The 25,675-nt window shown below is 42.7% G+C and overlaps 4 protein-coding genes and 1 non-coding gene across 5 annotated transcripts; 2 read left to right on the top strand and 3 right to left on the bottom strand.

The window, feature by feature from the left end:
- The first annotated feature begins 1,121 nt into the window (after positions 1-1,121).
- Positions 1,122-6,579, top strand: rfc5 (replication factor C (activator 1) 5). Its single transcript, XM_035639996.2, has 11 exons — positions 1,122-1,299; positions 1,883-1,947; positions 2,604-2,740; positions 2,842-2,921; positions 3,024-3,097; positions 3,626-3,785; positions 4,254-4,335; positions 4,443-4,572; positions 4,972-5,049; positions 5,459-5,513; positions 5,922-6,579. The coding sequence occupies exons 1-11, from the start codon at positions 1,253-1,255 to the stop codon at positions 6,019-6,021; spliced, it is 1,008 nt and encodes a 335-aa protein (XP_035495889.1). The 5' UTR covers positions 1,122-1,252; the 3' UTR covers positions 6,022-6,579.
- On the bottom strand, positions 6,540-12,831 carry wsb2 (WD repeat and SOCS box containing 2). Its single transcript, XM_035639995.2, has 9 exons — positions 12,437-12,831; positions 11,852-12,020; positions 10,921-11,120; positions 10,690-10,821; positions 9,484-9,584; positions 8,334-8,530; positions 7,978-8,067; positions 7,723-7,839; positions 6,540-7,185 (listed from the first exon to the last, which is right to left on the bottom strand). Exons 1-9 carry the CDS (start codon positions 12,480-12,482, stop codon positions 6,981-6,983), a joined length of 1,257 nt encoding a protein of 418 aa, XP_035495888.1. The 5' UTR covers positions 12,483-12,831; the 3' UTR covers positions 6,540-6,980.
- On the bottom strand, positions 9,820-9,892 carry trnar-acg. The gene has a single exon. It is a non-coding gene; the product is annotated as a tRNA-Arg (tRNA).
- Positions 12,832-13,440: 609 nt separating the features above from the next.
- Positions 13,441-21,693, bottom strand: vsig10 (V-set and immunoglobulin domain containing 10). The gene is made up of 9 exons (XM_035639994.2): positions 21,373-21,693; positions 20,880-21,209; positions 20,091-20,396; positions 18,855-19,145; positions 16,165-16,449; positions 15,806-15,919; positions 15,603-15,615; positions 14,326-14,465; positions 13,441-14,239 (listed from the first exon to the last, which is right to left on the bottom strand). Exons 1-9 carry the CDS (start codon positions 21,425-21,427, stop codon positions 14,145-14,147), a joined length of 1,629 nt encoding a protein of 542 aa, XP_035495887.2. The 5' UTR covers positions 21,428-21,693; the 3' UTR covers positions 13,441-14,144.
- A 1,866-nt stretch (positions 21,694-23,559) lies between these two features.
- Positions 23,560-25,451, top strand: pebp1 (phosphatidylethanolamine binding protein 1). Its single transcript, XM_035638703.2, has 4 exons — positions 23,560-23,775; positions 24,566-24,675; positions 24,858-24,958; positions 25,052-25,451. Exons 1-4 carry the CDS (start codon positions 23,641-23,643, stop codon positions 25,267-25,269), a joined length of 564 nt encoding a protein of 187 aa, XP_035494596.1. The 5' UTR covers positions 23,560-23,640; the 3' UTR covers positions 25,270-25,451.
- Positions 25,452-25,675: the final 224 nt, after the last annotated feature.

Raw genomic sequence — 25,675 nt, 5'->3', positions numbered from 1 at the left:
GATTCCAGATTTTAAACACAGGTTTCTGTGCAGTCACTTAAATTAACAAACACAACCAGTCAACTTTCCATTAATATCTTGATAATTGTTTTTCGACACTACACTGGATAACACGGGCACATATGATGACACCGTTTGGTCAATTTGTTGTAGTGATTCATTTTTCTTTGTCTTTGAGTTACCTTGTGTCTGCTGCATCAGTCCTCCTGAACTTCCTGGTTTGGCCAAAACATGTGACTGAGGGTTGGAGTCACCTTAGAAAACAGAGGCCCCCAGTAATTGGACCAGACCAAGTAGCTGCATCAGCATGGGAGGGGTGTGGGGGGTTGTCTGTGCAGAGTTGTAGTTGTTGTCTATGTTATATCCCCCTACTGTTTCAAAAATGGTCTGTTCAGCTAGTATATATGTCCCCACCATTATCTCATTAGAAAGAATGTATTTTTTCTTGAGATGTTCCTAGAGGGTGGACTAAAGACGTGTGCATCCAAACTTTACATTTTGTTGAATATTTCATATTTGCATCTTTAAAAAAAATCTTTATTGCAAATGAAATTGTACATAGTATACAAAGTATCATACAAAGGTGTACAAAATCTTATACAAAGAACACATAACAAAAACATTGCCATGAGTAGCCTTTATTTAAAATATATATATATATATATATATATATATATATATATATATATATATATATATATATATATATATATATATATTTAAAGAAGTCCATATGTTGAAGGTTGTCAAAAGCCTTTTTGTTACTGGATTTAGAATTTAAATTAATGTAATGTTTAATCTCATGAAGGAAAACTGCACAGTTGTTTTTTTTTTACTGCTGAATTTACATTTATAAACATGACATTTTGCCATTAGAATAAATAAATTGAAGTACTTATTTTTGTCTTTCACTTTTGAAAAAAAAAATAAATACCACATTCTCCCACATTAAAGCAAAATCATTATAAAAATGGTCAATGATAAATCTACTGAAGTTCTGCCAGAATGTTGTGGTCATATTTGCTTCTTCTTCTTCTTCTTCTTTTACAGTGGGCACCCGCGTCACCGAGACCCCGCCCCCTAAGAAGCGGACAATCGCGATTCGATTGGTCGTGCGGCGTGACGTGTGACGCACGTTTTGTTGTGGCGCGCGCCAAACACGGCAGCATCACCCGTCTGGCGGAAAGTGCTTGAAACTACACAAACTCATCGTGAACCGCGCACGGAGCTCAGCTCACGGCGAACTGGACACATGGCGTCGACGAATAAAGCAGCAGGACAGAGCAGGAATCTACCGTGGTGAGTTACAAGTCGCCGCTCATCAGCTAGTTAGTGCTAACTAGCTGGCTAGCTAGCCAGCTAACCTGTGAGTCGAGGCGGTGTTGACGTCGGTCCCTCTGTGAAGTGACGCGAACTTCTACTGTCATTACAGATGATAAAACAATATATATTCCTCATACTACGTGAAATGAATAGAACTCATCTGGAGTCTGCATGTTTGCCATAATTCGGCATACTTAATGGCTAATTCATGCATCAGGCATGCGTTGCTGTGGCTGCTGGGAAAAAGCTGCAGCGGCGGCGACTGTGAAACAAAGTTTATAAAGTTGACTTTTTTGTTTGGTATATTGGTGCCAGGTGCAAAGTTATATATGCCGAATTGAAAAGTGGCATTCGATAATGTGAATTATTAAACATTGGTTAAAGTTTAGTGCACGTGTGTCCAAGCTTCTGAGTGAAATGTTATAAAATAGACAGATTTTAAACGAGGTCCGTTGTGTACTGTGAGAGAATGATACTTCAAGCGTCCGTCATTTAGCAATAATAATAGTGTTATGACAACAATATTGATTGATGATGTGTTTCTTGCTCCCTACTCCAGGGTTGAAAAATACAGACCACAGAGACTCGATGATCTGATCTCGCACAAAGATATTTTAACCACCAGTAAGTATGAGGAACACAAGAATAAATATATCATCCATATACCGTCCCTCGTTTTTGTCTTATTGAATTTATTGATTTATTGAACCAGCCACATTGTCTCATATCAATTTAAAAGTTTTAAGACATTTGTTTTTTTTACTAATCTTAAACTATAGGATATAATATTGCCGGCTGCCAGACAGTCATTACTGTTGTAAATGCAAGTTACAATAATAATTCGAGCTGCGACAGTTAATCGATTTATTAAACTACTAAATTAATTCGCCAACTATTTTTGATAATCGATTAATCGGTTTTAGAGTAGTTTTTATGAAGAAGAAAAAAGTCAACATTTTCTGATTTCAGTTTTTTAAATGTGAATATGTTCTGGTTTCTTTGCTCCTCTGTGACAGTGAACTGAATATCTTTGGTGTGTGGACGAAACATAACATCGTCTTGGGGTTTGGGAATTTTATGACATTTTCTGGACCAAACAACAATAATCAACAGATTAATCGATAATGAGCAGAATCGTTAGTTGCGGCCCCGTTAATAATTAAACACAAACTTAATTTAAAATGAACTTAACTTTTGATAATTCTCCTTGTGTTTTAAATTCATAGTTGATGTTTGAAAAGTGGCCACGTCATATTCATATTCATAGTTTTTTCATTTAGTCCAGAGGTTTATCAGCGAGGACAAGCTCCCTCACCTCTTGTTCTACGGACCCCCCGGAACGGGCAAGACCTCCACCATCCTCGCCTGCGCCCGCCAGCTCTACGGGGACAAAGAGTTCAACTCCATGGTGTTGGAGGTTCGCCGCCACTCCCCGTTACAAGCTTTTCATTCGTCAGGGTGTAAAAAATGGCCCCACAGAAATTATATTGATGTCTTGTCTAATTTTTATTTTTGTAGCTGAACGCATCAGACGACAGAGGTATCGATGTCGTGCGAGGACCCGTTCTGAGTTTTGCCAGCACGCGAACCATCTTCAAGTAAGACAAAAAAAATAACAACAACGTGTTCATAACTCTCTCTTCCTTTGTCCATGATCCGCATGCAGGAATGAATTGAACCGCTGCCTCTTTGTCCTCCAGGAAGGGCTTCAAGTTGGTGATACTGGACGAGGCCGATGCCATGACCCAGGACGCCCAGAATGCATTGCGGCGAGGTGAGCCATCTGTTCGGCCGAGCGTGCCCACTGTGAGCCCACACGGCTTACTGAGCAGCCACAAAACAATTTGGCTGCCGGTGACCATTGGGCTTGTCAGACCATGATACTCATTTTGTTTAAAAAAACAAACAATATATATCTGAAGATTTATTGATTTGGGTTAAACTTGAACATTTTATCTTTCTTCATCTGTTTTTTGTTTATGGTAACATTGGCGAACACGGAGCGTGGTTGTTGTCACTGCTCATTGCAATTTTTGCTTTTTTGTTAAAAATTAACATTATATTCTATTTATTGGCGACACTTTTGTCCCTGACAGCAAGAATTTAATGTCGTTTTAAAGACATACATGTCTCTACAGCAGGAGGAAAATGTTTTTTAAGGTGAACTCTACAATAGGACTTTGACCAAAGCGTTTACATTTGGGTTTTTGAATGCAACATGGCGTTTTGTCCCCCCACATTTCTTATTCCACACCGATTTCTGAATTGTGTTTTCCCTCTCTGTCTCTCTCGTTCTCCTCAGTGATCGAGAAGTTCACAGAAAACACCCGCTTCTGTCTGATCTGCAACTACCTGTCCAAGATCATCCCGGCCCTCCAGTCCCGCTGCACCAGGTTCCGCTTCGGCCCGCTGTCCCCGGACCAGATGATCCCCCGGCTGGAGCATGTGATCCAGCAGGAGAGGTGGGTGTCTCTGTCGGCTTGTGATTATTCTCCATCTGCATAAACGAATAACAATCTGAGGTAGAAAAGCTTTAAAGGTGCTTTTTTATTTTGTGTTGCTCCCAGAAATCTAGGCCTTTATTTTTCTATTTGTTATGATTTCTAGCTTTTCTCTGGGACAGATTTCAACAAACATGAGTGATTTTTTTCCTTGTGAAAAATCATTATTTTTGCAATACTGAGTCGTGAAAAGTTGCCTGGATTTTGATTATTTAGATCAGTAGGAGAAGAGTGAAGTTATAGAAACAAAGTCACTCTGATCTGATCTGTTCATGGTAATTATAAACAGATTGAAAAAATGACAATACATTATAGTATATGATTAAATACTGAGACTTGTAAAATGTTTATTATACTGTATATAAAAAATACTGTACTTGTTGATTCATTCGTGGTTGATGAAAAGAGTGCATCTTTTTTCTGTGGCAGTATTGACGTATCTCCAGATGGAATGAAGGCCATTGTGACCTTATCATCAGGTGACATGAGGAGATCTCTCAACATCCTGCAGGTACAGTACAACGATCGATGTCGGATGTTTTATTCACTTATATACTTATTATGTTATTATATGGTATCTGCATTAACGGGTAAACCTCCGACTGACTGTGGTTTCAGAGCACCAGCATGGCGTATGGGAAGGTGACGGAGGACGCGGTCTACACCTGCACGGGTCACCCCCTCCGCTCGGACATCGCCAACATCCTCGACTGGTCCCTCAACAAAGACTTCACTGCGGCGTACAACCGTATCCTTCCCCCTTCGCCCAGTCTGTCAGGAGAATTCACTCAGTGAGATTTACTGAAGGACAATCAGACTATGTTTGTGTTTCCTTCTCCACACTGTAAAATGTGAACCAGTGGTTCCTTTTTAAATCTTATTTTGTACAATTCAGAAAAAGACAGTGTATTTTATATCTATTTGTGTATTTCTTTGTTTTAACTGATACTGTCAGCTTGATAGAAGTGACGCTGTAGCTTAACGATCATTTAATCTGCCAGTTGATAACAGAAGCTGTTTGACATTCTGACAACTACAGAAAAATCAGACTCCCAACACATTTGATAAATATTAGTATTGTTAGCTTTTCAAAAGGAATAGAAAAAAAAGACATTCTCTAAAAAAAACTTTAACGCCGTCGTCGCAGAAATCCTTCAGCTGAAGACTCTGAAAGGTTTGGCCCTGCATGACATTCTCACCGAGGTCCACTTGCTCATACACAGAGGTAAGGCCGCTGCAAATGGCAGCTTATTTTAAAAATATCCTTTCAATCAGTAACTTATTTTTGGTATGTTAAGATATTCTGTTTGAAACCTGTTAGTGTTTTCTGTTTTAACTAATAAGAGTTTCCTCATTAACTAGATGTAGCTCAGATTTCAGATTTCCTTTCATTCTTTTGGTTTAAGCAGGTTATGGCCGTAGGTAAGATGTTGTAAGAAGAAGTGTGGATATGTTGTCTGACACAACTTGACAATATCTTGCTGGCGATCTGTGTCTTTATCTCGGCTTATCACTGCATCGCTTGGTAATGTTTATTTTTGTGTGATTTAATATAATTAACACAAAGTTGTGGTTTTTTTTTTACTGTAAGTAGAGTATTTCATTTATTTATTTTTGTTTTTTCCCCCTTCCAGTGGACTTTCCTCCAGACATTCGGATCGGTCTGCTCATCAAGCTAGCCGACATTGAGTAAGTGAGACGATCAGATCGACGCTCACAAACGAACATGAACTGAAAAGCGGCCACCAGGGGGCAGTCATCATATCAGATTTACCACTTTGTGATTGTTTTGGGCCAAGCCAAGTCACAATAATGATAATTGTCATGATCTTTACAAGAATTTTGAAAAATGTTATAAATATATGATTTTAATCTTAATCATTATATATATTAACCATATATAAATGTATAGTTATCTATCTTATGCAGAATATTTAAATGATATCAATAAATAATGTTTTAATATTGTCAATATTATATTATCATTGCTAAAAGCATGTGTTCATATCATAAAGGCATCCAGAGTGTTTAGGGAAATAGCTGTATTTCTTGTTCTAACGTGATATGTGTGTGTGTGTGTGTGTGTCGTCTCCTCAGACATCGACTCGCCTCCGGGACCGACGAGAAGATCCAGCTTAGCTCCATGGTTGCGGCCTTCCAGGCAGTGAGAGACCTGGTGGTCAGCGAGGCCTCGTAGACAACAAGTCACCCGCTTTGACCACCTCCACGACAGAATTCACTCGCTCTTAAATGATGTGAAGAGAAAGAAACATTCCATGATTCATACGTGGCAAGTTTTGAAAACAAGCGGACCAAACGGCCACATCCAGAACTCCGCTCCTTTTATTTCTTTCTCTCCTGCCGTCGTCAATGTAACTAAAACCTTTAAAACAGCTCGGCCAATGTCCTGCAAGGTTCCTTTCTGTAAGAGTGTATGAATAAGGTGGATCTCTGCTTTCCAGTCAAACCGGGGTCATTTCACTGATAAGAGATCTGCAGTCTGTTTGTTTTTTTGGCAGAAGACAGATGTCCTCAGTTTTCCCACTGTACGACTGCCCGGCACCGCTCCACGGCGCGGCAGATAAGACAGATGCTCGCAGATAACGGAGTCACTGAAAATGGAAAACAGTTGATTTGTGGACGATTCCGTCCTGTGGGCCGATTATCAGTGTAGAATAAACAAGTTATGAATAAAAGAAAAAATTCTGAGACATGTTAAATGTTTGCATCTGTTTAATAAAAGTATTTCCTATAATTCCCTGTCTTTTTAAAATTGTTATCTTACATTAACAATGAACACGTGGTACAGGTACAGTTGCGTTGTGTTCACACCGCGTGTGTTATATATATATATATATATATATATAATGATGATAAAAGAATTAGAAATTAAGATATGTACACAATAAATTAAACAGTATAAAAATGGTGATATTCAAGTGATATATATGAGCTTGTGAACGTTGAGTTAATGCGTCGTCTTGCAGTAGTAGTGCAATAAATTAAATCCTTAGCGCAGCGACGTTGCTGCGCTGAGTTGAGCGTCAATCGGCGAACAAAAGTCATTTATATTATGAGTCAGTGTAAAACAATCACTTCAGTCTTAAGTCCAGTTGCATTAGTTGTTGTTTTTTTGTTTTTTATTCTTATTCCACCTCAGTCCTCTTCGTCCGCGGAGCCGCAGGTCTTGAGGCGCTCGGGGATGTTCCTGTACGTGAGGTACTGCAGGATCCTCTTGGGCAGCGGCAGCGGCTCCAGCTGGTGCGTGGACACCGAGTGGCGCAGGATGGAGCGGCACAGGTGGCACAGGCTGGGCACCGTCCTGGGCGCCCTCCAGAACCTCACGTGGCCATCTCTGGTTCTGGTGGGAGAGAGAGAGGGGAGGGGGGGAAGGGAAACGTAAAGTTAGTGTTCCTGTTATTGCTGTGGCTGAAAAATGATGTTTATCTGGCTTACACTAAGAATGTTATATTTAAAATGGAATTGTTTGCATGTTTGTCAAAGCCCTGAAAGCTATGATGGAGTTTTAGGGCCACATTGAGAATTTTTTTTTTAAAGTGAGACTTTATACTCGTAAATTTACGACTTTATTCTCAAAGTCTCCCTTTTATTCCTCTCAATGTGGTCATACGGGTCAGTTGAGTCATTTGAAGAATAAGTTTGTCATTTTTGAACTACCCAAACAGACAGACAGAAATGTAATTGATGTGTACTTTGGTCCATCCACTAACATGGAGGAGGTTTATGACTTGTGCTGCAGCCAGGCCACCAGGGGGCGACACAGATGATTTTGCTTCAATTTTATGGAGCAGTCACATTGTCCATCTTTCTATATAGAGTCTATGAATGTGTTCCCATCACACAGAAAAGATGTAGTTGAAACATATTAACATGTTACCCTGTGGCGACCACTCCCCCTTGTGGATGGTAGTCGCAGCAGAGTCCATTCGAGTCTCTGTCTGCCTTCGTCTGCATCACCATCCCTTCCTTTCCCGGCTCCCAGATCAGAAGAGCTCTGCGAAAACACAACAGAAATAAATATGTCTGCAATCAATTTTTTAAATCCACAGCTAGAAAAACCATCTCCCCCCTGACGCGATTTACACATTTCACGGCACTCGTGCGTGGGGAGCCGACGAGGCCGCTCACTCACCTGCCGTCCGTCACGATCGACAAGTGCAAACCGTTGGGAGAGAACTGTATCGCCGAGATCTGGTTTTGCGCGTAGTCTTCAAAGTAGTCACTGTGGGACCGAAGAAACAGGAGAGAACAGCCACGGTCAGAACAACTTGAATGTTAAATATCACGTCATACAAACGGTTAACAGGGATGAGATACAGGAACGTAACAAAAACAGTGTAGGATGTTTTTTTTTATAGATCTTCTTGAAATTAATTGACACCTTCCAGGTGAATACTGGCATCAAAATGAACACAAGTGAACGTTTTACATTTGCTAAAGTTTACTAGGCAGTTTCACACACGTGTTCAGTGCGTACAGTGGACTTACACCAGAGTGGCCAGCTTCTCGGCGGTGTACGGGTCCCAGAGGTCGATCCACCAGCTGGAGCCGCTGAAGGCGGCCGTGGCGAGCAGCGCGCCGTCCGGCGAGAAGTCGCAGGAGGACAGGAGGTAGAAGGTCTTGCGGGTCCCGCCCGTCAGGTTCCTGATGAACGTGTACGAGCGCAGGCTCCACAGACACACCATCTGAGGACGGCACAGTGACGAACGGGTTAACGCGTGTTAATACTTTCGCTGTATAAGGAGGATTATTATTTTTGATGCCGGGATTTCAGGAGCTGCAATGCTTTCTAGTGGTTTGATTCACAGTAACATACTGACTCATCTGGACAGGCTGAAACACGCAGCAAATCTCTTCGAGTGTGATTGTGATCTTAAAGTCTGGTTTACTTTGCTTTCTGTCAGACTCACAACAACTCAACACAGGCAGAGATGAAGATGAGCAGCTCATGGCTGCGTGATTGGCAGCGACAGACTTTGGCCAAACACAATAATCGCTGCACTGGAAGGAAATATGTCTTGAAAAAGCTCTTTATACGTAATTCAGTTAAATCCATCCGCAGCTAGTACTCACTTGCCGAAACAAATAACAGCAGATGTTGAAAGCCAGATACGATCTTCCCGAATTATCCGCGGAATTAAATGCTTCCCCTCGTGATCAGAAAACTGTCTTGTGACTGGAAGCTTATGGAAGCTGAAGTTCAACATGAATGTTTGCACAAGTAAAAGATGAGAAAAGGGGGAAAATATCTTCAGAATGAGAGAAATAAAAAACTGTGCCTTTTGTTCACAATCTTAACAGTATCATTGAAAAAAAAATGTTTTTGAATACATCTCACGATGAATATTTAACCTTTATGCACAAACATGGGTACTGGTGGGAAATGTCATTAAATTCAGTGATCTGACACGAGACTGATGGGAAAATACTTCTGAAATTGATGCAGGGAAACTAGATTTATGGAGAATCAAAAGGGGCTGATGATTTATGGACATTTTGAAGATTTGTAGCTTTCAACTCTTCACGTAGTAAGAAGACATTAAAAAAAACAACACGTGCAAAAAAAAATCTCCCTTTCTGTGTTTCTGTGCAGGGTCGGCGGACTTTCATAACTTCCCCGCCGATCTCTCTCACTCACTCTGTCGAATCTTCCGACGGACGCGATCATGCTGCAGTCCGGCGACACGCAGCAGCAGCTGATCCAGTCTTTGTGGCCCGAGAGCACCTGCACCTTCTTACCTACAACAGACAAGAACAAAAACACCCCCAGTGTTGACTGAGCAGGAAAGAGGGGAGAGACTGTACAGCAGCACGGAGTTTACAACAACAAAATAAAAGATAAAATAAAAGCAATGATGTAAAATGTGACTCGTGTGTTTCGTGGTTTCGTTTCAACTGTGTGTGAAAACAAGACCCGACAGAAGATACAGAGATTTATAATCTGTAGCGAGTCAAGTAAAAAAAAAAGAAGAGTCGAGCCAGCCAGGAGTCGAACCTAGAATCTTCTGATCCGTAGTCAGACGCGTTATCCATTGCGCCACTGGCCCGTGTGTAACGCCAGTAAGTGGCCAAATATTATTTCAATGCGGCTGCGAAATCTGACAACTTCACTAAGTATCTCAGGTGAAAACACGTGCATCTATTAACGTGCCATTTATGCATTATAACGGTTTGGACTTTTGACAGTAAAGGCCGTGAGATTCACTTTGAAAGCAAGTTGGAACTTATCTCATGGAAATGTCTTTTACAGAAGCTGAGTGTGGAATTTTAGAAACACATGTTTTTCAAACGTGCCTTTGAACTCACCTACAGGAACTGGGTTTTTTTTGGGGGGGGGGGGTTACGACAGCACGATGGCAACATTTTGGCAAAAAAGTTAGAAATGTGCTAAAAATTGGAAGTTTAAAACGTTTTAGAGATGATTCATGCACCTATATGACCCTATTGGTTGAAAGAGTGGAAATCGTTTTAAAAACATGATGAGCTTCTGGAATTTGTCTATTAGACACGATTACTAGTTGATGGACTGAATGTGTTAAATGTTTAACAGACAAAATGAAATTAAAACAAAAACAAAAAACCCCTAGATGATATACCAGACTGTATGATACAGTCTGCCATGTTAACAACTGCTGTTTCCTTAAAGTATTTACCCAAGAAAAAGTATGTTTGCATTGTGAAACACTCCAGTCGTATCAGACTGATATTATCACAAGAAGATGAGGTGCCGACTTTCTCTGTTAAACCTGGAAGAAATAAAAGACCTGCATGTCTCAAGGGTTTAATTTTCGGGGGGAGAAACTCATCCTATCTTGGACTTGTCATCGCTTGTTACTGCACACACCTTTCTGAGCCAGGTCCCATATCCTCAAGGTTTTGTCTCGGGAGGACGACACGAGGGTGAGTGTCCCGTTCTGCGGGAAGACCAGGTCCCTCACGATTCCCTCGTGGCCGTGGAGATCAAAGACAGCATTACCTAAATGTGCAACAAAAAAATGTAAAAAAGGAGGTTAGAGTCTAATCCCAGCACACACGACATCCTCACCAGCAAACAAAAAACAAATACAGTTCTCACCCGTTAAGACATTCCAGATTTTGATGACACCGTTCTCCAGGCCCGTGGCCAGAAGCAGGCTGTTGTTCCCTTTGGACGGTGCGTTCGCTGCCTTTGCCGCGGCGGATTTTTGAGGCCTCGGTCCGAAGGCGAGGCCCCACACCGGGTGATCACAACTGAAGCTCTTGTCTCCTCGGTCGATCTCTCCACTCTGACTGTCTCTGTGTGCAGATAGATGCCATTGAAAAAAGAGAGTTGGGAGATTTAATCATGGAGATTAAATGATGCTGCCTTTGTGTACTGTTGTTGGAAATGTCACAATCGCAACCGCAACAGATGTGAACAACCACTTTTTTTTTAAAGCCTGAATTCTGGTTCCAACTTTTATATATAATACCCACTAGATTTGAGTCAACAAATGTTACCTCTATCACACCGTTTGTTTTTACAACATTCATTATCAAAATCATGCAAAAGACCAAGGGTGGTTATAAAACTGGCCAAAATCAATCAAGTATTGAAAAATGTTCAGTATCAAAAACTAGAATTATCTAGCACAGTAGGTCTTTGGCTTATTAAGTCAATAATTAATTAACATTTTCTCCATTTTTAGAGCTGGAATGAGTTGAACAGATACTGGCAGCTCTTTTGATATTCATAAGGAAAAACAATTGGATCCAAAATGATGGATTAGTAGCTTTGATTTAACATGTTTTGTATATTTTCCACTTTCCTTTTTATATGTATAATTGCACACACTAAAAATTATTAAGTTGAAAAAAAATATATACACCACATTATTTGATGATTTAAATAGTTAAAAAAAAAATCTAAAACAGCCACCGTGATAAATACACAACTCCGCCACCTTTGACCCCTAAAGCCAGAACGTACGCAGGGACACCTGAACGCATCACCGCGCGTGGCTTTGCATTTACATGCGGACACCTACTCGGAGTCGAGGGGCCAGGCGACCACCCACACGATGCCGTGTCCCATCGACCAGGCGAACCACGCTCCGTCCGGGGAGAAGTCCACGCTCCACGTCTCGCAGCCCGCACGGCCCACCAGCGAGGGGGGGCGCCGGGTCTTCAGCTCCAGCAGCAGCGCCGGGTCGGACGCTGCGGGGGGAGGACGGACGTGAATTCAACAGCGGACAGGTTCATCGTTCAAGGATGAATCACCCCCCCCCCCCCCCCCCCCCCCCACACACACACACACACACACATACACACACACATACACACGCACATACAAACACACCCACACACATACACACGCACGCACGCACACACACACACACACACATACACACGCACATACAAACACACACACACGCGCGCGCACACACACACACGCACATACAAACACACACACACACACACACACACACATACGCACACACACATACACACACATACGCACACACACATACACACACACACACACATACACACACACACATACACACGCACACCGCTGCCTGGTTGCGGATGGTTGCGATGGCAACACAATTGTCCACCAGCGGGCCACTTACATGTCCGCAGCAGCTCCGCGTTGTTTTCCGTGGAGCACATCATCATCTTCTTCTTCTTCTTCTTCGTCGTCGTCGTCCTTGTTGTTGTTGTTGTTGTTGTTGTTGTTGTCGTCGTCGTCCTCCTTCTTCTTCCTCACATTCTTCGCGTTTATCTCCGACTTCCTGAATGTGTCCAGTCTGTCTTCGGACTCCGAGCGGCCATTTGAAAAACGAAGGCAGGACTCGGGACTGCGAACGTTCCGGACAGAGCCGCTTCTTGTTCCTGTGACACCGCCGAGATGTCTGCTCGGTGACAAATGTGCGAGCGGGACGCAAACACACACACACATACAGCTACACACACACACACACACCCACAAATATTCCGCTGGTTTCCTGGTGGCATGAATCCCTCTCCACCATTGGTCACCGTGTTTCACGACGTAGTCACGTTCTTCCTTCATTACGCAAGGTCACTCGGCCTTGACCACGCCCCCTGTCAATTATAATACACGTTGATCCTCTTTGATGAAGATCATGTGTCGTCACAGTGTCACCGTGATCACACACACACACACACACACACACACACACACACACACACACACACACACACACACACACACACACACACACACACACACACACTCACTAACTAAAGAGTACATTTAGGCTTATTTAAAAACAATGGTTTTTAGTAATTACGCTAATCTACAATATTATATCTCAGTTTTCTGACTTTGAAAACCACAGGCGATGGCAGACATGTTAGTGTTATCTCATACTCAAACTTAATATTTAACTTAAACCAGTAACAAAGGCTAAGTACTACCATAAAGTTTTATATATATATATATATATAAAAGTTAATATTCTCCACTGCCTTTAAAAGGATATCAGACCCTTGTCACACGTTGCTCTTATATCTAACTTCTTGTGAGGATTTGAGACTCCCATCAGTTGCCTTGGATTAACTTGTGTCCATCAATTGTAATAGGGAAAAAAACTTCCACAGAACTCCGGTGTAAAATGATAAAAATCACAAAAATTTAATCCACAGTTTGTAAATCCTTACAAGAGTATTGAGAAAAAAAAGAAAAACAAAAAAAAGTCTTCCTCATCAGAAAAGTGTAAGACCAAGATAAGAAAAAACGTGTGGCTCGGTCATAAAGTACTAAACAAGATAGAAACTGCACTAATTTAAACTAAACATGAACATGTGGAAATGTAACTTACATTGGTTTTTAATTATTTAATGTCTTTTAATTTGCATTTATAAGGAGTTAGTTATGTTAGAGGTGGCATTTGGAATGTTTTACATCACATGAACTTAAAAACATCAAGTGTAGAACATACATCACGTGACCTACAACCTTTGGCAAAATAAAGGTTATGCACTTAAATGGCTTTCACACATTATTTATCGAAGACATGGTTCGACCATACAAAAGACGGCAACAATCATATTGTTTCATGTTTTTTGATTAAACTGCTTAATTTACTGCATTAGTCATATTATCAGAGCAACACATTCAAAATGCTGTACAAAAATATTATCATTGAAATAAACTTAAAAAAATTCAAAACCCTGTTTAGAAAAAAGAACAAGTTAAAAAGATTTTTTTTTGTTACACATCTTCCACCAGTTCTGTTCACATTGTCATTGGGAGTAAATGGTATTTACCTAAGAATAAAAATAAAAAAACATCAATCTAAAAACACCTACAACCTAAAATGTTACAAGATCCACTGGCTCTTCCGTCTGTACAGTATCCTCCTGCTGCTGTGGGCTTGTGTCACCGGTTTCAGCATCCTCCTGATCACCTATAAAAAAAGAGGCACATTTTTTACATCATCATGTGATTGCACTTCATTTACAAACCCAAAATTTCAGGGAAAAAAAGTCCTACTCGATGGGATGCGATGTATCTGGACGATCGCCGTGTGGCTTCCGTTTGTTAACGGAGGCAGCCGGGGAACAGCGTCCTGAAAGATCTCGTCCTCCGACTCCACCAGACTCAGCACGTCTCTCCTGTCGTCCTCCACTTGCCTGGGACGCAGAAACATTAGTATGACATTGGAGTGCAGATGCAGGTTTAGGAACGAGGCTGTATGATAACAAATACCTGATAAACATCTTCAAATGCCTACAGGAAATATTTTTGTGTTGTGTCAACGTCTGTGTCCAAATTCCAAGGTTTTGAGAAATTGGCACACACACACACACACACACACACACACACACACACACACACACACACACACACACACACACACACACACACACACACACACACACACACACACACACACACACACACACACACACACACACACACACACACACACACACACACGACTAAGATAAAGGTGCCCTCTGTAGTTTTTGACCACTATGGAGCAGTGTTTTTGAGAGTGGGTCCCCGTCCCCATCTCATTCACGTGTGCCAGGAGTGCTCAGACAGTTGTCGTCAGTAACGTTCCGAGAAATGTAAGAGGTTTTAGCCTCCTTGCTAGCACGTCTGTCTCCCATGCCGGAGGTCAGAAGTTCGAGGCCACTCCTGCTACACTAGCTGTTAAACATGGATGTAATTAATTACATTTCATTTTCTGAACAACACTGAATGTAATGTAAGGCGTCAGTATGCAGAATAACTAGTTGCAATGCACAATGTTCACAGCTGAAAATCTAAATAAATCCAATAAAACTGAATATATTTTGCCAAAACTTTATTGACTGTGATCCATCGCTGTATGTTTTGCTCATTTCTAAATGGAAGAAAGCAGTAATATACTCTTTTTTTTTAAACCAAAAACCTTATATGGAATACGTGTCTATACGATATAAATAAAAAAAAAAGCTGCTAGTTTTTCTCACCGAAAGATGATCTGCTGGCTGTAGCTTTGTATTTACTCTACAAACACGAGAGTGGTATCAATCTGCTCATCTAATCAAAAACATTACATTACTTGACCACGGTCAAGTGTGGCTGGTAATGGTGCAGAAATTGAGAGAAAAAAAGTGAGACGAGAGAATCTCTGGCTGCTTGATTCAAAACTCTGGTGTTCAATACAATATCCAATTGAAATAATTTGAAATGGATGTTCAGTGGCACCTGATTTACTAGATTGAGTCACTGGAATAAGCATGCAGCGCAAATTAAATAAGTAAATGTGAGATACTCACCCAAAGCCACCTCCTGAAACAAACAACAAACAGAAATGGTGTTTTAGAGGAGTTATCAGTTTTCAGGTACAACATTACAGATGCTGTATGAAATATTCATGTGTGCAAAGAATGATCATACTCCAGGTTAAGTGGGACATTCAACACGTTGCATGCAATTTTGTAACTTCCGTGCTTTGGTCGCCAAGATGAACAAAAGTTACCCAGGCAAATCTGGTGTCGACTGGAGTAAAGCGTTTTAGCCATGATGATGGTCGATCCCACTATCAGCGCTGCGATAAAGACGCCGATTATCGCTCCCGTGTATGTAGAGGAGGCTGCGGAGACAAAACAGGCAGGCGGGACAGGATTATAAAGCAGGAGAAAAAAAAGAAGTAGGGAGGAGCAGCAGGTTTATCAGCATTCCAAAAGGTGGAATCAACACCTGCAGTCTACTGGCTTTTTAGTTTAAAATCTCTGGGCCATTCACATGTAGAAAGAACCGTATGTCCAACTCCATGTTGATCACTCAGCATTCCTGCAAAGTAGATTTATTTCGTGACTTAAAAAGCCCCAAACTGACTTTTCACAGTGAGGTAGACCTCCAGCTCGATGACAGCAAGGGGGTTCTCGCTGCGGCAGAAGTAGACGCCTTCGTCGTCCTTGCTGACGTTGAGTATGGTCAGCTTGAAGACGGGGCCTTCCTCGGACAGGACATACTTTGACCCGGGCACAATGTTGTCCTGCTGGAGCCCCTTTCTCCACGTGGTGTTCGCAGGGGGGATGGACACGGCCTCAGTGCAGGTGAGCGTTATGCTGGTCGCCTCCAGGGCCGTGGCCAGCGGATCGCCTTCAGGGTACGGGAGCTCTGGTGGAGACCAAAACAATCTCAGTACTTTTTGACGTTTTCTAGTTGGCCCCAGTGGGAATCAAATCCCCAACCACGGCACATGAGTTTTCATGTGATTAGTTTATTTGCTCAATAGAAAGATTTATGATAATTAATTGTTTGAAGGGATAGCTCGACATTTTATGAAATATTCCCTTTCTAGCCAAGAATTTGCAGTATATTTGAAAAAAATGAAAAAAAGAAGCTACAGCAAAGCTAGGGAACAGCTGTCCTAGTGTAGAGGAGTTGTGAAGCTACAGCTAGAAAACAGTTGGCCTAGCGTAAAGGAGCTATGAAGCTGTAGCTAGGGAACAGTTAGCCTAGCGTAGAGGAACTGTGAAGCTAAAGCTAGAAAACAGTTAGCCTAGCGTAGAGGAGCTGTGAAGCTGAAGCTAGAAAACAATGAGCGTAGCGTACAGGAGCTATAAAGCTTCAGCTAGGGAACAGTTAGCCTAGCGTACAGGAACGGTGAAACTACAGCTAGGGAACAGTTGGCCTAGCGTAGAGGAGCCGTGAAGCTTAAGCTAGAAAACAGTTAGCCCAGTGTACAGGAGCTATAAAGCTACCGCTAGGGAACAGTTAGCCTAGCGAACAGGAACAGTGAAACTACAGCTAGGAAACAGTTAGCCTAGCGTACAGGAGCTGTGAAGCTACAGCTAGAAAACAGTTGGCCTAGCGTAAAGGAGCTATGAAGCTGTAGCTAGGGAACAGTTAGCCTAGCGTAGAGGAACTGTGAAGCTAAAGCTAGAAAACAGTTAGCCTAGCGTAGAGGAGCTGTGAAGCTGAAGCTAGAAAACAATGAGCGTAGCGTACAGGAGCTATAAAGCTTCAGCTAGGGAACAGTTAGCCTAGCGTACAGGAACGGTGAAACTACAGCTAGGGAACAGTTGGCCTAGCGTAGAGGAGCCGTGAAGCTTAAGCTAGAAAACAGTTAGCCCAGTGTACAGGAGCTATAAAGCTACCGCTAGGGAACAGTTAGCCTAGCGAACAGGAACAGTGAAACTACAGCTAGGAAACAGTTAGCCTGGCGTACAGGAGCTGTGAAGCTACAGCTAGAAAACAGTTAGCCTTGCGTACAGGAGCTATAAAGCTACAGCTAGGGAACAGTTGCACTTACAAATATGGTTTACTGTTACATCAAATTTTCACTTTGAGTAAACATTTTGCAATACAGGTGTATTTTGGATCTCGTTCGACAGAGACACACCTTGTGTTGAAACCTAACGCAATCACAAACAAAGAATGCCGATAAGCTAATGCAAACATACAGTTCATTTTGCGTCATCTCAGTGTTCGTCGCAATCCAGTCCTGTGATAACAACCCTTCGCCACCGAGTGACTCACCAACTATGCACGTCTTGCATGCAACACCGTGTCCTTGTGGGCTCGGCGTTTGTGGGCGCGCAGTATTGAGAAGCTAATGTAAACCAATTACTACATTAATTTTGAGAGCTAAACAAGCAGCTCATAAACACTTTAATCCTAATGATTGTACAATGAAGTTTACACAGTAAGCAGAGAATTGACATTGAGACTATGGGGATTTTATGTCACGTTACTTTAGTAATGTTCTGCAGATAGACTGTAAATCAGCTGTGCAAACGGAGTATATGATATCCTGATGGGCTTGCACCTTCCATCACAATGTTCCCCATCTCCAATAAAAAAAATATTTTCTCTCATTTCTCCCCTGGAATCTAGGTGGTTTTAGTTTCATTCGACCACGGAACACACTTGCAAGACTTTTCACTGCGACTATTTCTTTGGTAGAAATCTTGTTCGGTATGTACCAATGCAGAGCGTTTCATCTGATGATTCTAAAACCTATGAGTCACCAGTAACACTGGGGGAAACAGAACTTGTAACTATAATTGTACCAAGTAACAAAGTTCTGAGAAAGTTATTATCTCTGGGACTTTCTGGTGAGAACGATGTTTGTATCTACGCTTTGTACTGTAGATGGTTTTGTCCCAGGTATTAGAAACATTGAAAAATATAAGAAAATTGAGGAATAATTCTAAAAAAGTGAATTATCAAGAGTACTTAAGATGAGAGATTTGTTTCTTTAGCTTTTTTGTTGATGTTGTTTCTCAATGCTGTGAATGATGGGAACCTATTGACCTGAATTGGACTAGAAGGGAGGCAAAAATGTCAGAGCCTCAGCAGACAAGCGGCGGTGTTAAAAACTGAAAGCCGATGTTTCCCCTTTACCCTTTAAAATGAAGGTCAGCAAGAGGAAAATTGAGAGTATTCTCTGCAATTGTTGCACACCGAGGAGTCTCGGTGCGGCTCGGTGGCCTCTGAAGTGGAAAGTACATTAAAGATTCAGCAGCTGCACATCTCCGGATCATTTTGCGAGGCTCGTTTAACCACAACAAACTTACTGAGGGTAAGCGAACACGACTTCTCCTTCCCCGCGGCGAGCGCTAGGTGCTGGGCCATGCACCTCAGCGTCTGCCCGTCAGACAGCAGGGAGCGGTTCAGTGTCAACGACAGACTGTCCGTCTCGTTCGCTGCGTACACGTGTCCTTTCCAGTGAGCTCCTTGGTCGCCCAGGTCCTCCCCCCAGCGCAGCGTCGGGGAGGGATACGCTCCGAACCAGGTGCAGATGAAAATTGCGTGAGACGGGTCCTGTGTTGGCGCCCACATACACTCAGGGTGTCTGTCCGGGGCATCTAGGAAGGGCAGAGGCATAGGTAAGGAACTTGACAATGCAACAATGTAATTAAACTGCTATTATCTAAACATTGAGTTTATTTAGGACCATCATTGAGAATAGTCACACCAGCAGACAAAAAGTAAGCAGGGCATGGAGACTGTGGGAATTTTAGTCATGTTACTGTAGTAATGTACTGCAGATAGACTGTAAATCAGCTGTCCTGGGCTGCAACATTCAAACAACATTTCATAGGAGAAACAGAATATATACGGATTTATTTACTTTTACCCATAATTATATTTATGAGATTATATTTCTTACTCTAAATGTTAGGACCGTTGCCACTGAATGTTTAGTCAGATGTAGAGTTTTGTTTTTCATGTCATGTATTCTCCCAAAAAAATTCTTTATTTCTATAGTTTTTTTAATTTATTCTATCAACCCTGCAATGTGCAATATGTTCACCATCTACAGCCATCAATCCATAACATATATTTATTTATACTTCATAAATAGATTTGTATTCCTGTTTATAATCTTTATTCTTATTTTTATACTCAATGAAATAGAGTTCTAATTTTGTGACCGTGTACAAAGACAATAAAGGGATTCAGACTCTGAATCTGATAAGTTTTATTTATTTACTTAAATAAGGCTAAAAAGTTTTAGCCTAAGTTATTGCAAAGCTGCTTGTGTTCAGACAACATTAATTTATGCTGCACCAAACACTGTTTTGCCAATTTAAATAAAAAGAAAATCATATTTAAATTCCTTCAACTTTGAAAAAGTATACTGTTGGTATTGGAATACGTGATTTGTCTTTGCACAAGTTTTGACACATTTGAAACAAAATGCGGTTTCGTATATAGTTTTATAATATAACACATACCGATGTATTACATGGGTCTACATCAGACGTACAGTACAGCCACAGTGGGCTCTTCTGTTACGTGGTACTCACAGTAAACCAGCAGCTCTGTGCTCTTGTTCACCGTCTGATGAGAGACGGTGTTGTTGGCCCGGCAGCTGTAAACTCCCTGAGCGCTGGGTTGAATGTTTTCCATCCTGTGGCCCAGCCAGGATCCAGAAGTGGAAGCGAGCGAGTCGTTGCTGGACGCGGCTCCTCTGAAGGCCATGGTCAGCTGCTGGGAGGGGTAGGAGGAGCCCGAGCAGTTGAAGGAGACGCTCGAGCCCCGAAAGGCAATGAGCGTCCCGTTGGACAGGGCGGTCGCCGGGCCGACGGACATGGACACGTTCTCGGGACCGCCTGAAAGAATCGTGCCCATCGATTAAAAACTGTGCATAATCTCATGTGTCATTATTGTCAAGAGATCCCACCGACATTTTTCACCATTTTATGGACCAAACAACTAATCAAGAAAATAATCGACAGATGAATCGATAACGACAATAATCGTTAGCTGCAGCTCTAAAATCAGCGCTTTGAGTCTCGTGAAAAGCGCTCTATAAATCTAATGTATAATTATTATTATTATTATTATTATTATTATTAATAAAATTAATTGATGTTATTTCGTCGGTGGGTCTTTTTTTTGTGTAAAGTGCAAGTTCAATATTCCACTTTCAATTAATCCAAAAGTTATTCAAAAGTATTCAGATTTAATAACTTTTCTCTTTTTTTTGGGGGGGGGGGGGGGGGGGGGGGGGTACAATGGATTAGTTTCCTATCAGCAAACGACAAAAAGCCATGTAACCTTGATTCAGTAACTGAGCTCATTCATTCACTCACTGGCCACTCGGAGCAGGACACGTGCGTGGAAGGTGTAGTTGCCCGGGAGCGTGGAGCCGCACAGGTAACCGCCCTCGTCGCCGACTCTCACCGCGACGATGCTCAGGCTCCCGTCGCGCAGCACCGACACACGCTGCTCGGCGGCGGGGGACGTCGGGCTCGACGAAGGCCCGTCGCCGCCGCCGCCACCTCTCGCGACCTCTCGCCCACTCTTCGTCCACGTCGTCAACGGCGGCGTCACGTTGCCGCCGGTGTAACACGGAAGTCGAGCGATGTCGCCCGGCGCTGCATTCAGGGTCGTTTCGGTGGCGACGTCGCCCGAAACTCCCACTTTTTTTGAAACAAGAGGAGAAAAGAACAGAAGGAAAACATTGAAATGTTGGATTTGTATCACACTCACCTGTCGTGTGTGTGTGTGTGTGTGTGTGTGTGTGTGTGTGTGTGTGTGTGTGTGTGGCTCTTCTTCTCTGTTACTACGACGACGACGACTCACCTGTCGCGGACAAACACAGGTGCAGAAGCGCTACAGTCGCGACCGCTGTCCTCATGATAACGCTTCTACATCGCCGTCACGCAGAAGTGAACGAAGAAGACTTCCAGTGTCTTAAAACCTGTCGGACGAGTCCACCTGAGTGAGTGAGTGAGTCTGTCTGTGACAAACGGTGGAGACAAGTCCGCCCATTATAACCGACAGTGAACACACCGCGCCGTCAGAGAGCAGGTGACTGGTCCGACATGACCTGTCTGTATGTCTGTCTGCACGGGACTTGGCCGACGCGCTTTGTTTACTAGAGAAACTCTGAACCCGGAAGCTCCGGCGCCACTAGGCCACACCCTTACCTCACCTTTTTAAAGACACAGTAACAACACTTTTCTTCTTTCGAGCTTAAAGGGGCGTTAAGTGATTTTTTTGGAGAAAGCCTGTTTCTGGGTGCGGTCGAATTGTCCTTCCTATCTACTGTTCCTTCCTTAGTGCTCCTCAGTGTAAAACGTGACGAGGTCAAGAAAAGGTGTAAAGTAGGACTGATTGGACTTAGGAAAAGCCGACAGCGCTGCTCAGAGAATCCGACTCGACTTTCACTAAACTACATTACCACACGACAGCGGATGTTGTTGACGTGCGTCTGCTGTGGGGAAACTACAAATTTCCGAAGATGGACTACAAAAAACACAGCGGCTCCATCAGCATGTTTCAGTGTCTTTTACCACCGTGTGACATCAGATGTAAATGATTCATATGTAACAATAACTGACAAGGTGACGTGCGTCTCTTCTGGGTCATATTCATACTCTTGTACTTCTTTCTTCAGATTGAATCGTTTACGTTCGTGAATGGCGCGTCACGTTAAATATCGCAGCTGCAATGAATTGTGGGGCGTCTATTTCTTCTTTCCTTTCGCATAGGAAGGTCCAGTGTACCCTGTGCTAAAGGTGATTGGAAAGGAAGCATTGAAGCTCCCTTCCTATGCATTTAGAGAATCTGAACAGCTCTTATCATGGCTGCTGATCAAATACTTCTGGGTCACATCAAGATTTAGGAAACTTCCTAAGCAAATTTGACAATTCGACTGTAACCTCTCTGTGTTGTTGTCTGGCTGGGCCACAAACCCATGGAATACGAGTTGCCGACTTGGAATTTACACACAAACACCCTAACCCATAAACACATGTCCTATGTTTGAAAATATCCCTAATTTTTTAAGTCGGTTAAATATTTTGCTCCTCACCAAGGCCATTACCATAAATGGGAAGTCTGCAAAAAGAAAGTCTGTTAATGAGGCATGTGAGCAGGAGCAGGGACGAACTCAACACGGCTGATTTGATTGACAGCAGTTTTGGCAAACCACAATCCCTGTGGCAGTGAAGCAACAGCGCCCTCTATCGTCCACATGTAGCTAGTGCTGAAGGTGACGTTTGAATGTAGGTCAGAATGTTGGGAAAAAATAAAACTTTCCAGTGCACTAAACACAAGAGGTTAACTATGACGGGATATCAACATGTGTCACTACTAATATATCATCATCATCACAGGCAACACACTTGGTAATGAAGTGCCAATGCTAATAGCTCATTTTTTAAAATGTTTTTTAACATTTTTTTTTATCTATTGTAGCTCACTTCATACCGGTTTAATTCTACAGAAAAAAAATATTTTTGAATTTCTATGGTTTAACTTGTATGCTAAAAGTGCAAATTCTCCTCCAGTTGATTTGTTTTGGTGGTACCTGAACGCAGCCCTCACGTTATTTTTAGTGACGTGTATACACTAGGCATTACGGTAATGGTGGGTAGAAACTGATTTCACAATAAAACAACGTAACATACAGAAAAAAACGGATGAATATTTAATAATAAGTAAGACTAAATGTCATTAATGAGCTGTTTTTCTTTCATATTGATTTCATGAGGAAACGTCTTGATTCCACAGACAAGTTCCACTTCATATTAACTGGAAAACACCTCACTGGACATTCTAATGTAGAATTTAACAATTAACGATGTTATAAATAAAATGAGCTATGAGCTATGAATTCACATTAAAGGGAAACTTACTGTTTCACTACAGCTCGATAGTAGATTGATGATCAGTTATTTCATTATCTTTTATTACATATTCATTCATTTCGTTTCATTTCTATACATTGTCATTTTATTGTGAAATCACTTCCTGCGGCTGTTACCGTAAAGCCTAGTGTATAGACGTAACTGAGGACTACGTGAAGTCCAGTTTGACAGTGTTTGTGTTGCGGTCGAGTCAAACATGCCGGTGGATCTGAGCCAGTGGAGCGACTCTCTCGCCCTGCAGGAGGTGGAGGAGAAGCCGGCGCAGCCCCTGACCGTGAAATACGGCTCCGTGGAGATCGACGAGCTCGGCAAAGTGCTCACGCCGACACAGGTGAGTCAAGCTAACAACTCGGCTAACGACTTCGCAAGTCGTTTTCTGGACGTTAGCTTACAAAGCTACATTGCTAGCACGGCGTTTAAAACGAATTTTCATTTTAAACAGACGCCGCTTCGTCAGTGATTAAGCGAAACCAAGTCTGCTTGTAATTGTTTTGACAATGAAGAATCGTGTTACATAACGCGTCCAGCATGTCTGCAGAGGTAGTAGACGGGGGAACAGCGCCCCCTTAAGGGCGACGTGGCCGCCAGAACTCGGCTATCCAGTCATCCATCCATACGCCCATCCAGTCATACGTCCATCCAGTCATACGTCCATCTATCCATACGTCCATCTATCCAGTCATCCAGCCATACGTCCATCCAGTCATACGTCCATCTATCCATACGTCCATCCAGTCATACGTCCATCCAGTCATACGTCCATCTATCCATACGTCCATCTATCCAGTCATCCATCCATACGTCCATCCAGTCATACGTCCATCTATCCAGTCATCCATCCATCCGTCCATCCAGTCATATGTCCATCTATCCAGTCATCCATCCATACGTCCATCCAGTCATATGTCCATCTATCCCGTCATCCATCCAGTCATATGTCCATCTATCCAGTCATCCATACAGTCATATGTCCATCTATCCAGTCATCCATCCATACGTCCATCCAGTCATACGTCCATCTATCCAGTCATCCATCCATCCAGTCATACGTCCATCCATCCAGTCATCCATCCATCCATCCGTCAAACAGACGCACCTGTGTCCCATGTGTCGACCCGCAGGTGCAGGATCGACCCACCTGCCTCGAGTGGGACGGGTGTGACCCCGGGAAGCTGTACACCCTGGGCCTGACCGACCCCGACGCCCCCAGCAGGAAAGACCCCAAGTTCAGGTGAGAAGAGCGGGACGAACCTGACGACACAACCTCCACCAAGAACAGTCCCTAAAACATCAGTTTCAGTCAAGTGTTTGAGCTTTGATTCTGCAACTTGTTGGGGAGGGGCTCGGAGCCACATTTCATTCTCCACTTACAGATTAGAGATTTTGTGTGTGTGTGTTTGTTTCCCCCTCCAGGGAGTGGCACCACTTTCTGGTGGTCAACATGAAGGGGAACGACGTGTCCTCTGGCTGCGTCATGTCGGACTACGTGGGCTCTGGTCCTCCCAAAGGCACAGGTGAGAGCGAGCACTAACGGAGGAAGGAGAATGACACACCCCTGTGATTAAAGAAAAAACAACAACAACTCTGTCTTTGCCCCCCCCCCCCAGGTCTCCACAGGTATGTGTGGCTGGTGTACGAGCAGCCGGGCAGCCTGTCCTGCTCCGAGCTCGTGCTCACCAACCGCTGTGGAGACGGCCGCGGCAAGTTCAAGCTCCAGAGCTTCAGGCAGAAGTACAAGCTGGGAGCTCCGGTGGCGGGAACCTGCTACCAGGCCGAGTGGGACGACTACGTCCCCAAACTGTACGAGCAGCTGGCTGGGAAATAAAGAGACATGAAAAAAACGCTCTGCACTAGGGAGTTAACCCCAACAGTAACAAAGCTCTTATTTTTTGTGAGTGTGCCACTGAATATTATTTCTCTTTTCCTGCTGTTGCCTTCCTGTGCTGCGACGACAATGACTTTCAATGATGTCACCTACACTCACCTGCAATAAATCTGTTCAAGACAGTTCTGCTGCGTTGAAGTGTTTTTCTGATGTGTCAGCAGCTCAAGACTCATTTGACCAATTTGGATCCAGAACATTTTTAATAATAATAATCTAATATGATGATGAAGTTAATGTTTAAACTGTAAAATATCAAGCATCAAATCACATACTGTATGTATCGTTTGATATTTTTGCCATTGTACCCAGTGAACATGATATGAAGCTTTCATAATATTAAACATAC

The sequence above is a fragment of the Scophthalmus maximus genome, chromosome 19, assembly GCF_022379125.1.
Source record: "Scophthalmus maximus strain ysfricsl-2021 chromosome 19, ASM2237912v1, whole genome shotgun sequence".
In the NCBI taxonomy this organism is placed as follows: domain Eukaryota; kingdom Metazoa; phylum Chordata; class Actinopteri; order Pleuronectiformes; family Scophthalmidae; genus Scophthalmus; species Scophthalmus maximus.
This window is presented reverse-complemented; position numbering and strand designations above follow the sequence as displayed.

Bases quoted from the DNA above. Each gene is read 5' to 3' on its own strand.
- rfc5 (XM_035639996.2), top strand. From the start codon at position 1,253: ATGGCGTCGACGAATAAAGCAGCAGGACAGAGCAGGAATCTACCGTG. The intron at 1,300-1,882 runs GTGAGTTACAAG...TCCCTACTCCAG, and splicing joins CAGAGCAGGAATCTACCGTG to GGTTGAAAAATACAGACCAC. The intron at 4,336-4,442 runs GTACAGTACAAC...CTGTGGTTTCAG, and splicing joins GATCTCTCAACATCCTGCAG to AGCACCAGCATGGCGTATGG.
- vsig10 (XM_035639994.2), bottom strand. From the start codon at position 21,427: ATGAGGACAGCGGTCGCGACTGTAGCGCTTCTGCACCTGTGTTTGTCC. The intron at 21,210-21,372 runs GTGAGTCGTCGT...TTTCAAAAAAAG, and splicing joins CCTGTGTTTGTCCGCGACAG to TGGGAGTTTCGGGCGACGTC. The intron at 15,920-16,164 runs GTCAGTTTGGGG...TTGTCTCCGCAG, and splicing joins GGTCTACCTCACTGTGAAAA to CCTCCTCTACATACACGGGA.
- pebp1 (XM_035638703.2), top strand. From the start codon at position 23,641: ATGCCGGTGGATCTGAGCCAGTGGAGCGACTCTCTCGCCCTGCAGGAG. The intron at 24,676-24,857 runs GTGAGAAGAGCG...TTCCCCCTCCAG, and splicing joins AGGAAAGACCCCAAGTTCAG to GGAGTGGCACCACTTTCTGG. The intron at 24,959-25,051 runs GTGAGAGCGAGC...CCCCCCCCCCAG, and splicing joins TGGTCCTCCCAAAGGCACAG to GTCTCCACAGGTATGTGTGG.
- wsb2 (XM_035639995.2), bottom strand. From the start codon at position 12,482: ATGATGATGTGCTCCACGGAAAACAACGCGGAGCTGCTGCGGACAT. The intron at 8,531-9,483 runs GTGAGTGAGAGA...TGCCGTCCTCAG, and splicing joins CCGTCGGAAGATTCGACAGA to ATGGTGTGTCTGTGGAGCCT. The intron at 7,840-7,977 runs GTGAGTGAGCGG...GTGTTTTCGCAG, and splicing joins TCGATCGTGACGGACGGCAG to AGCTCTTCTGATCTGGGAGC.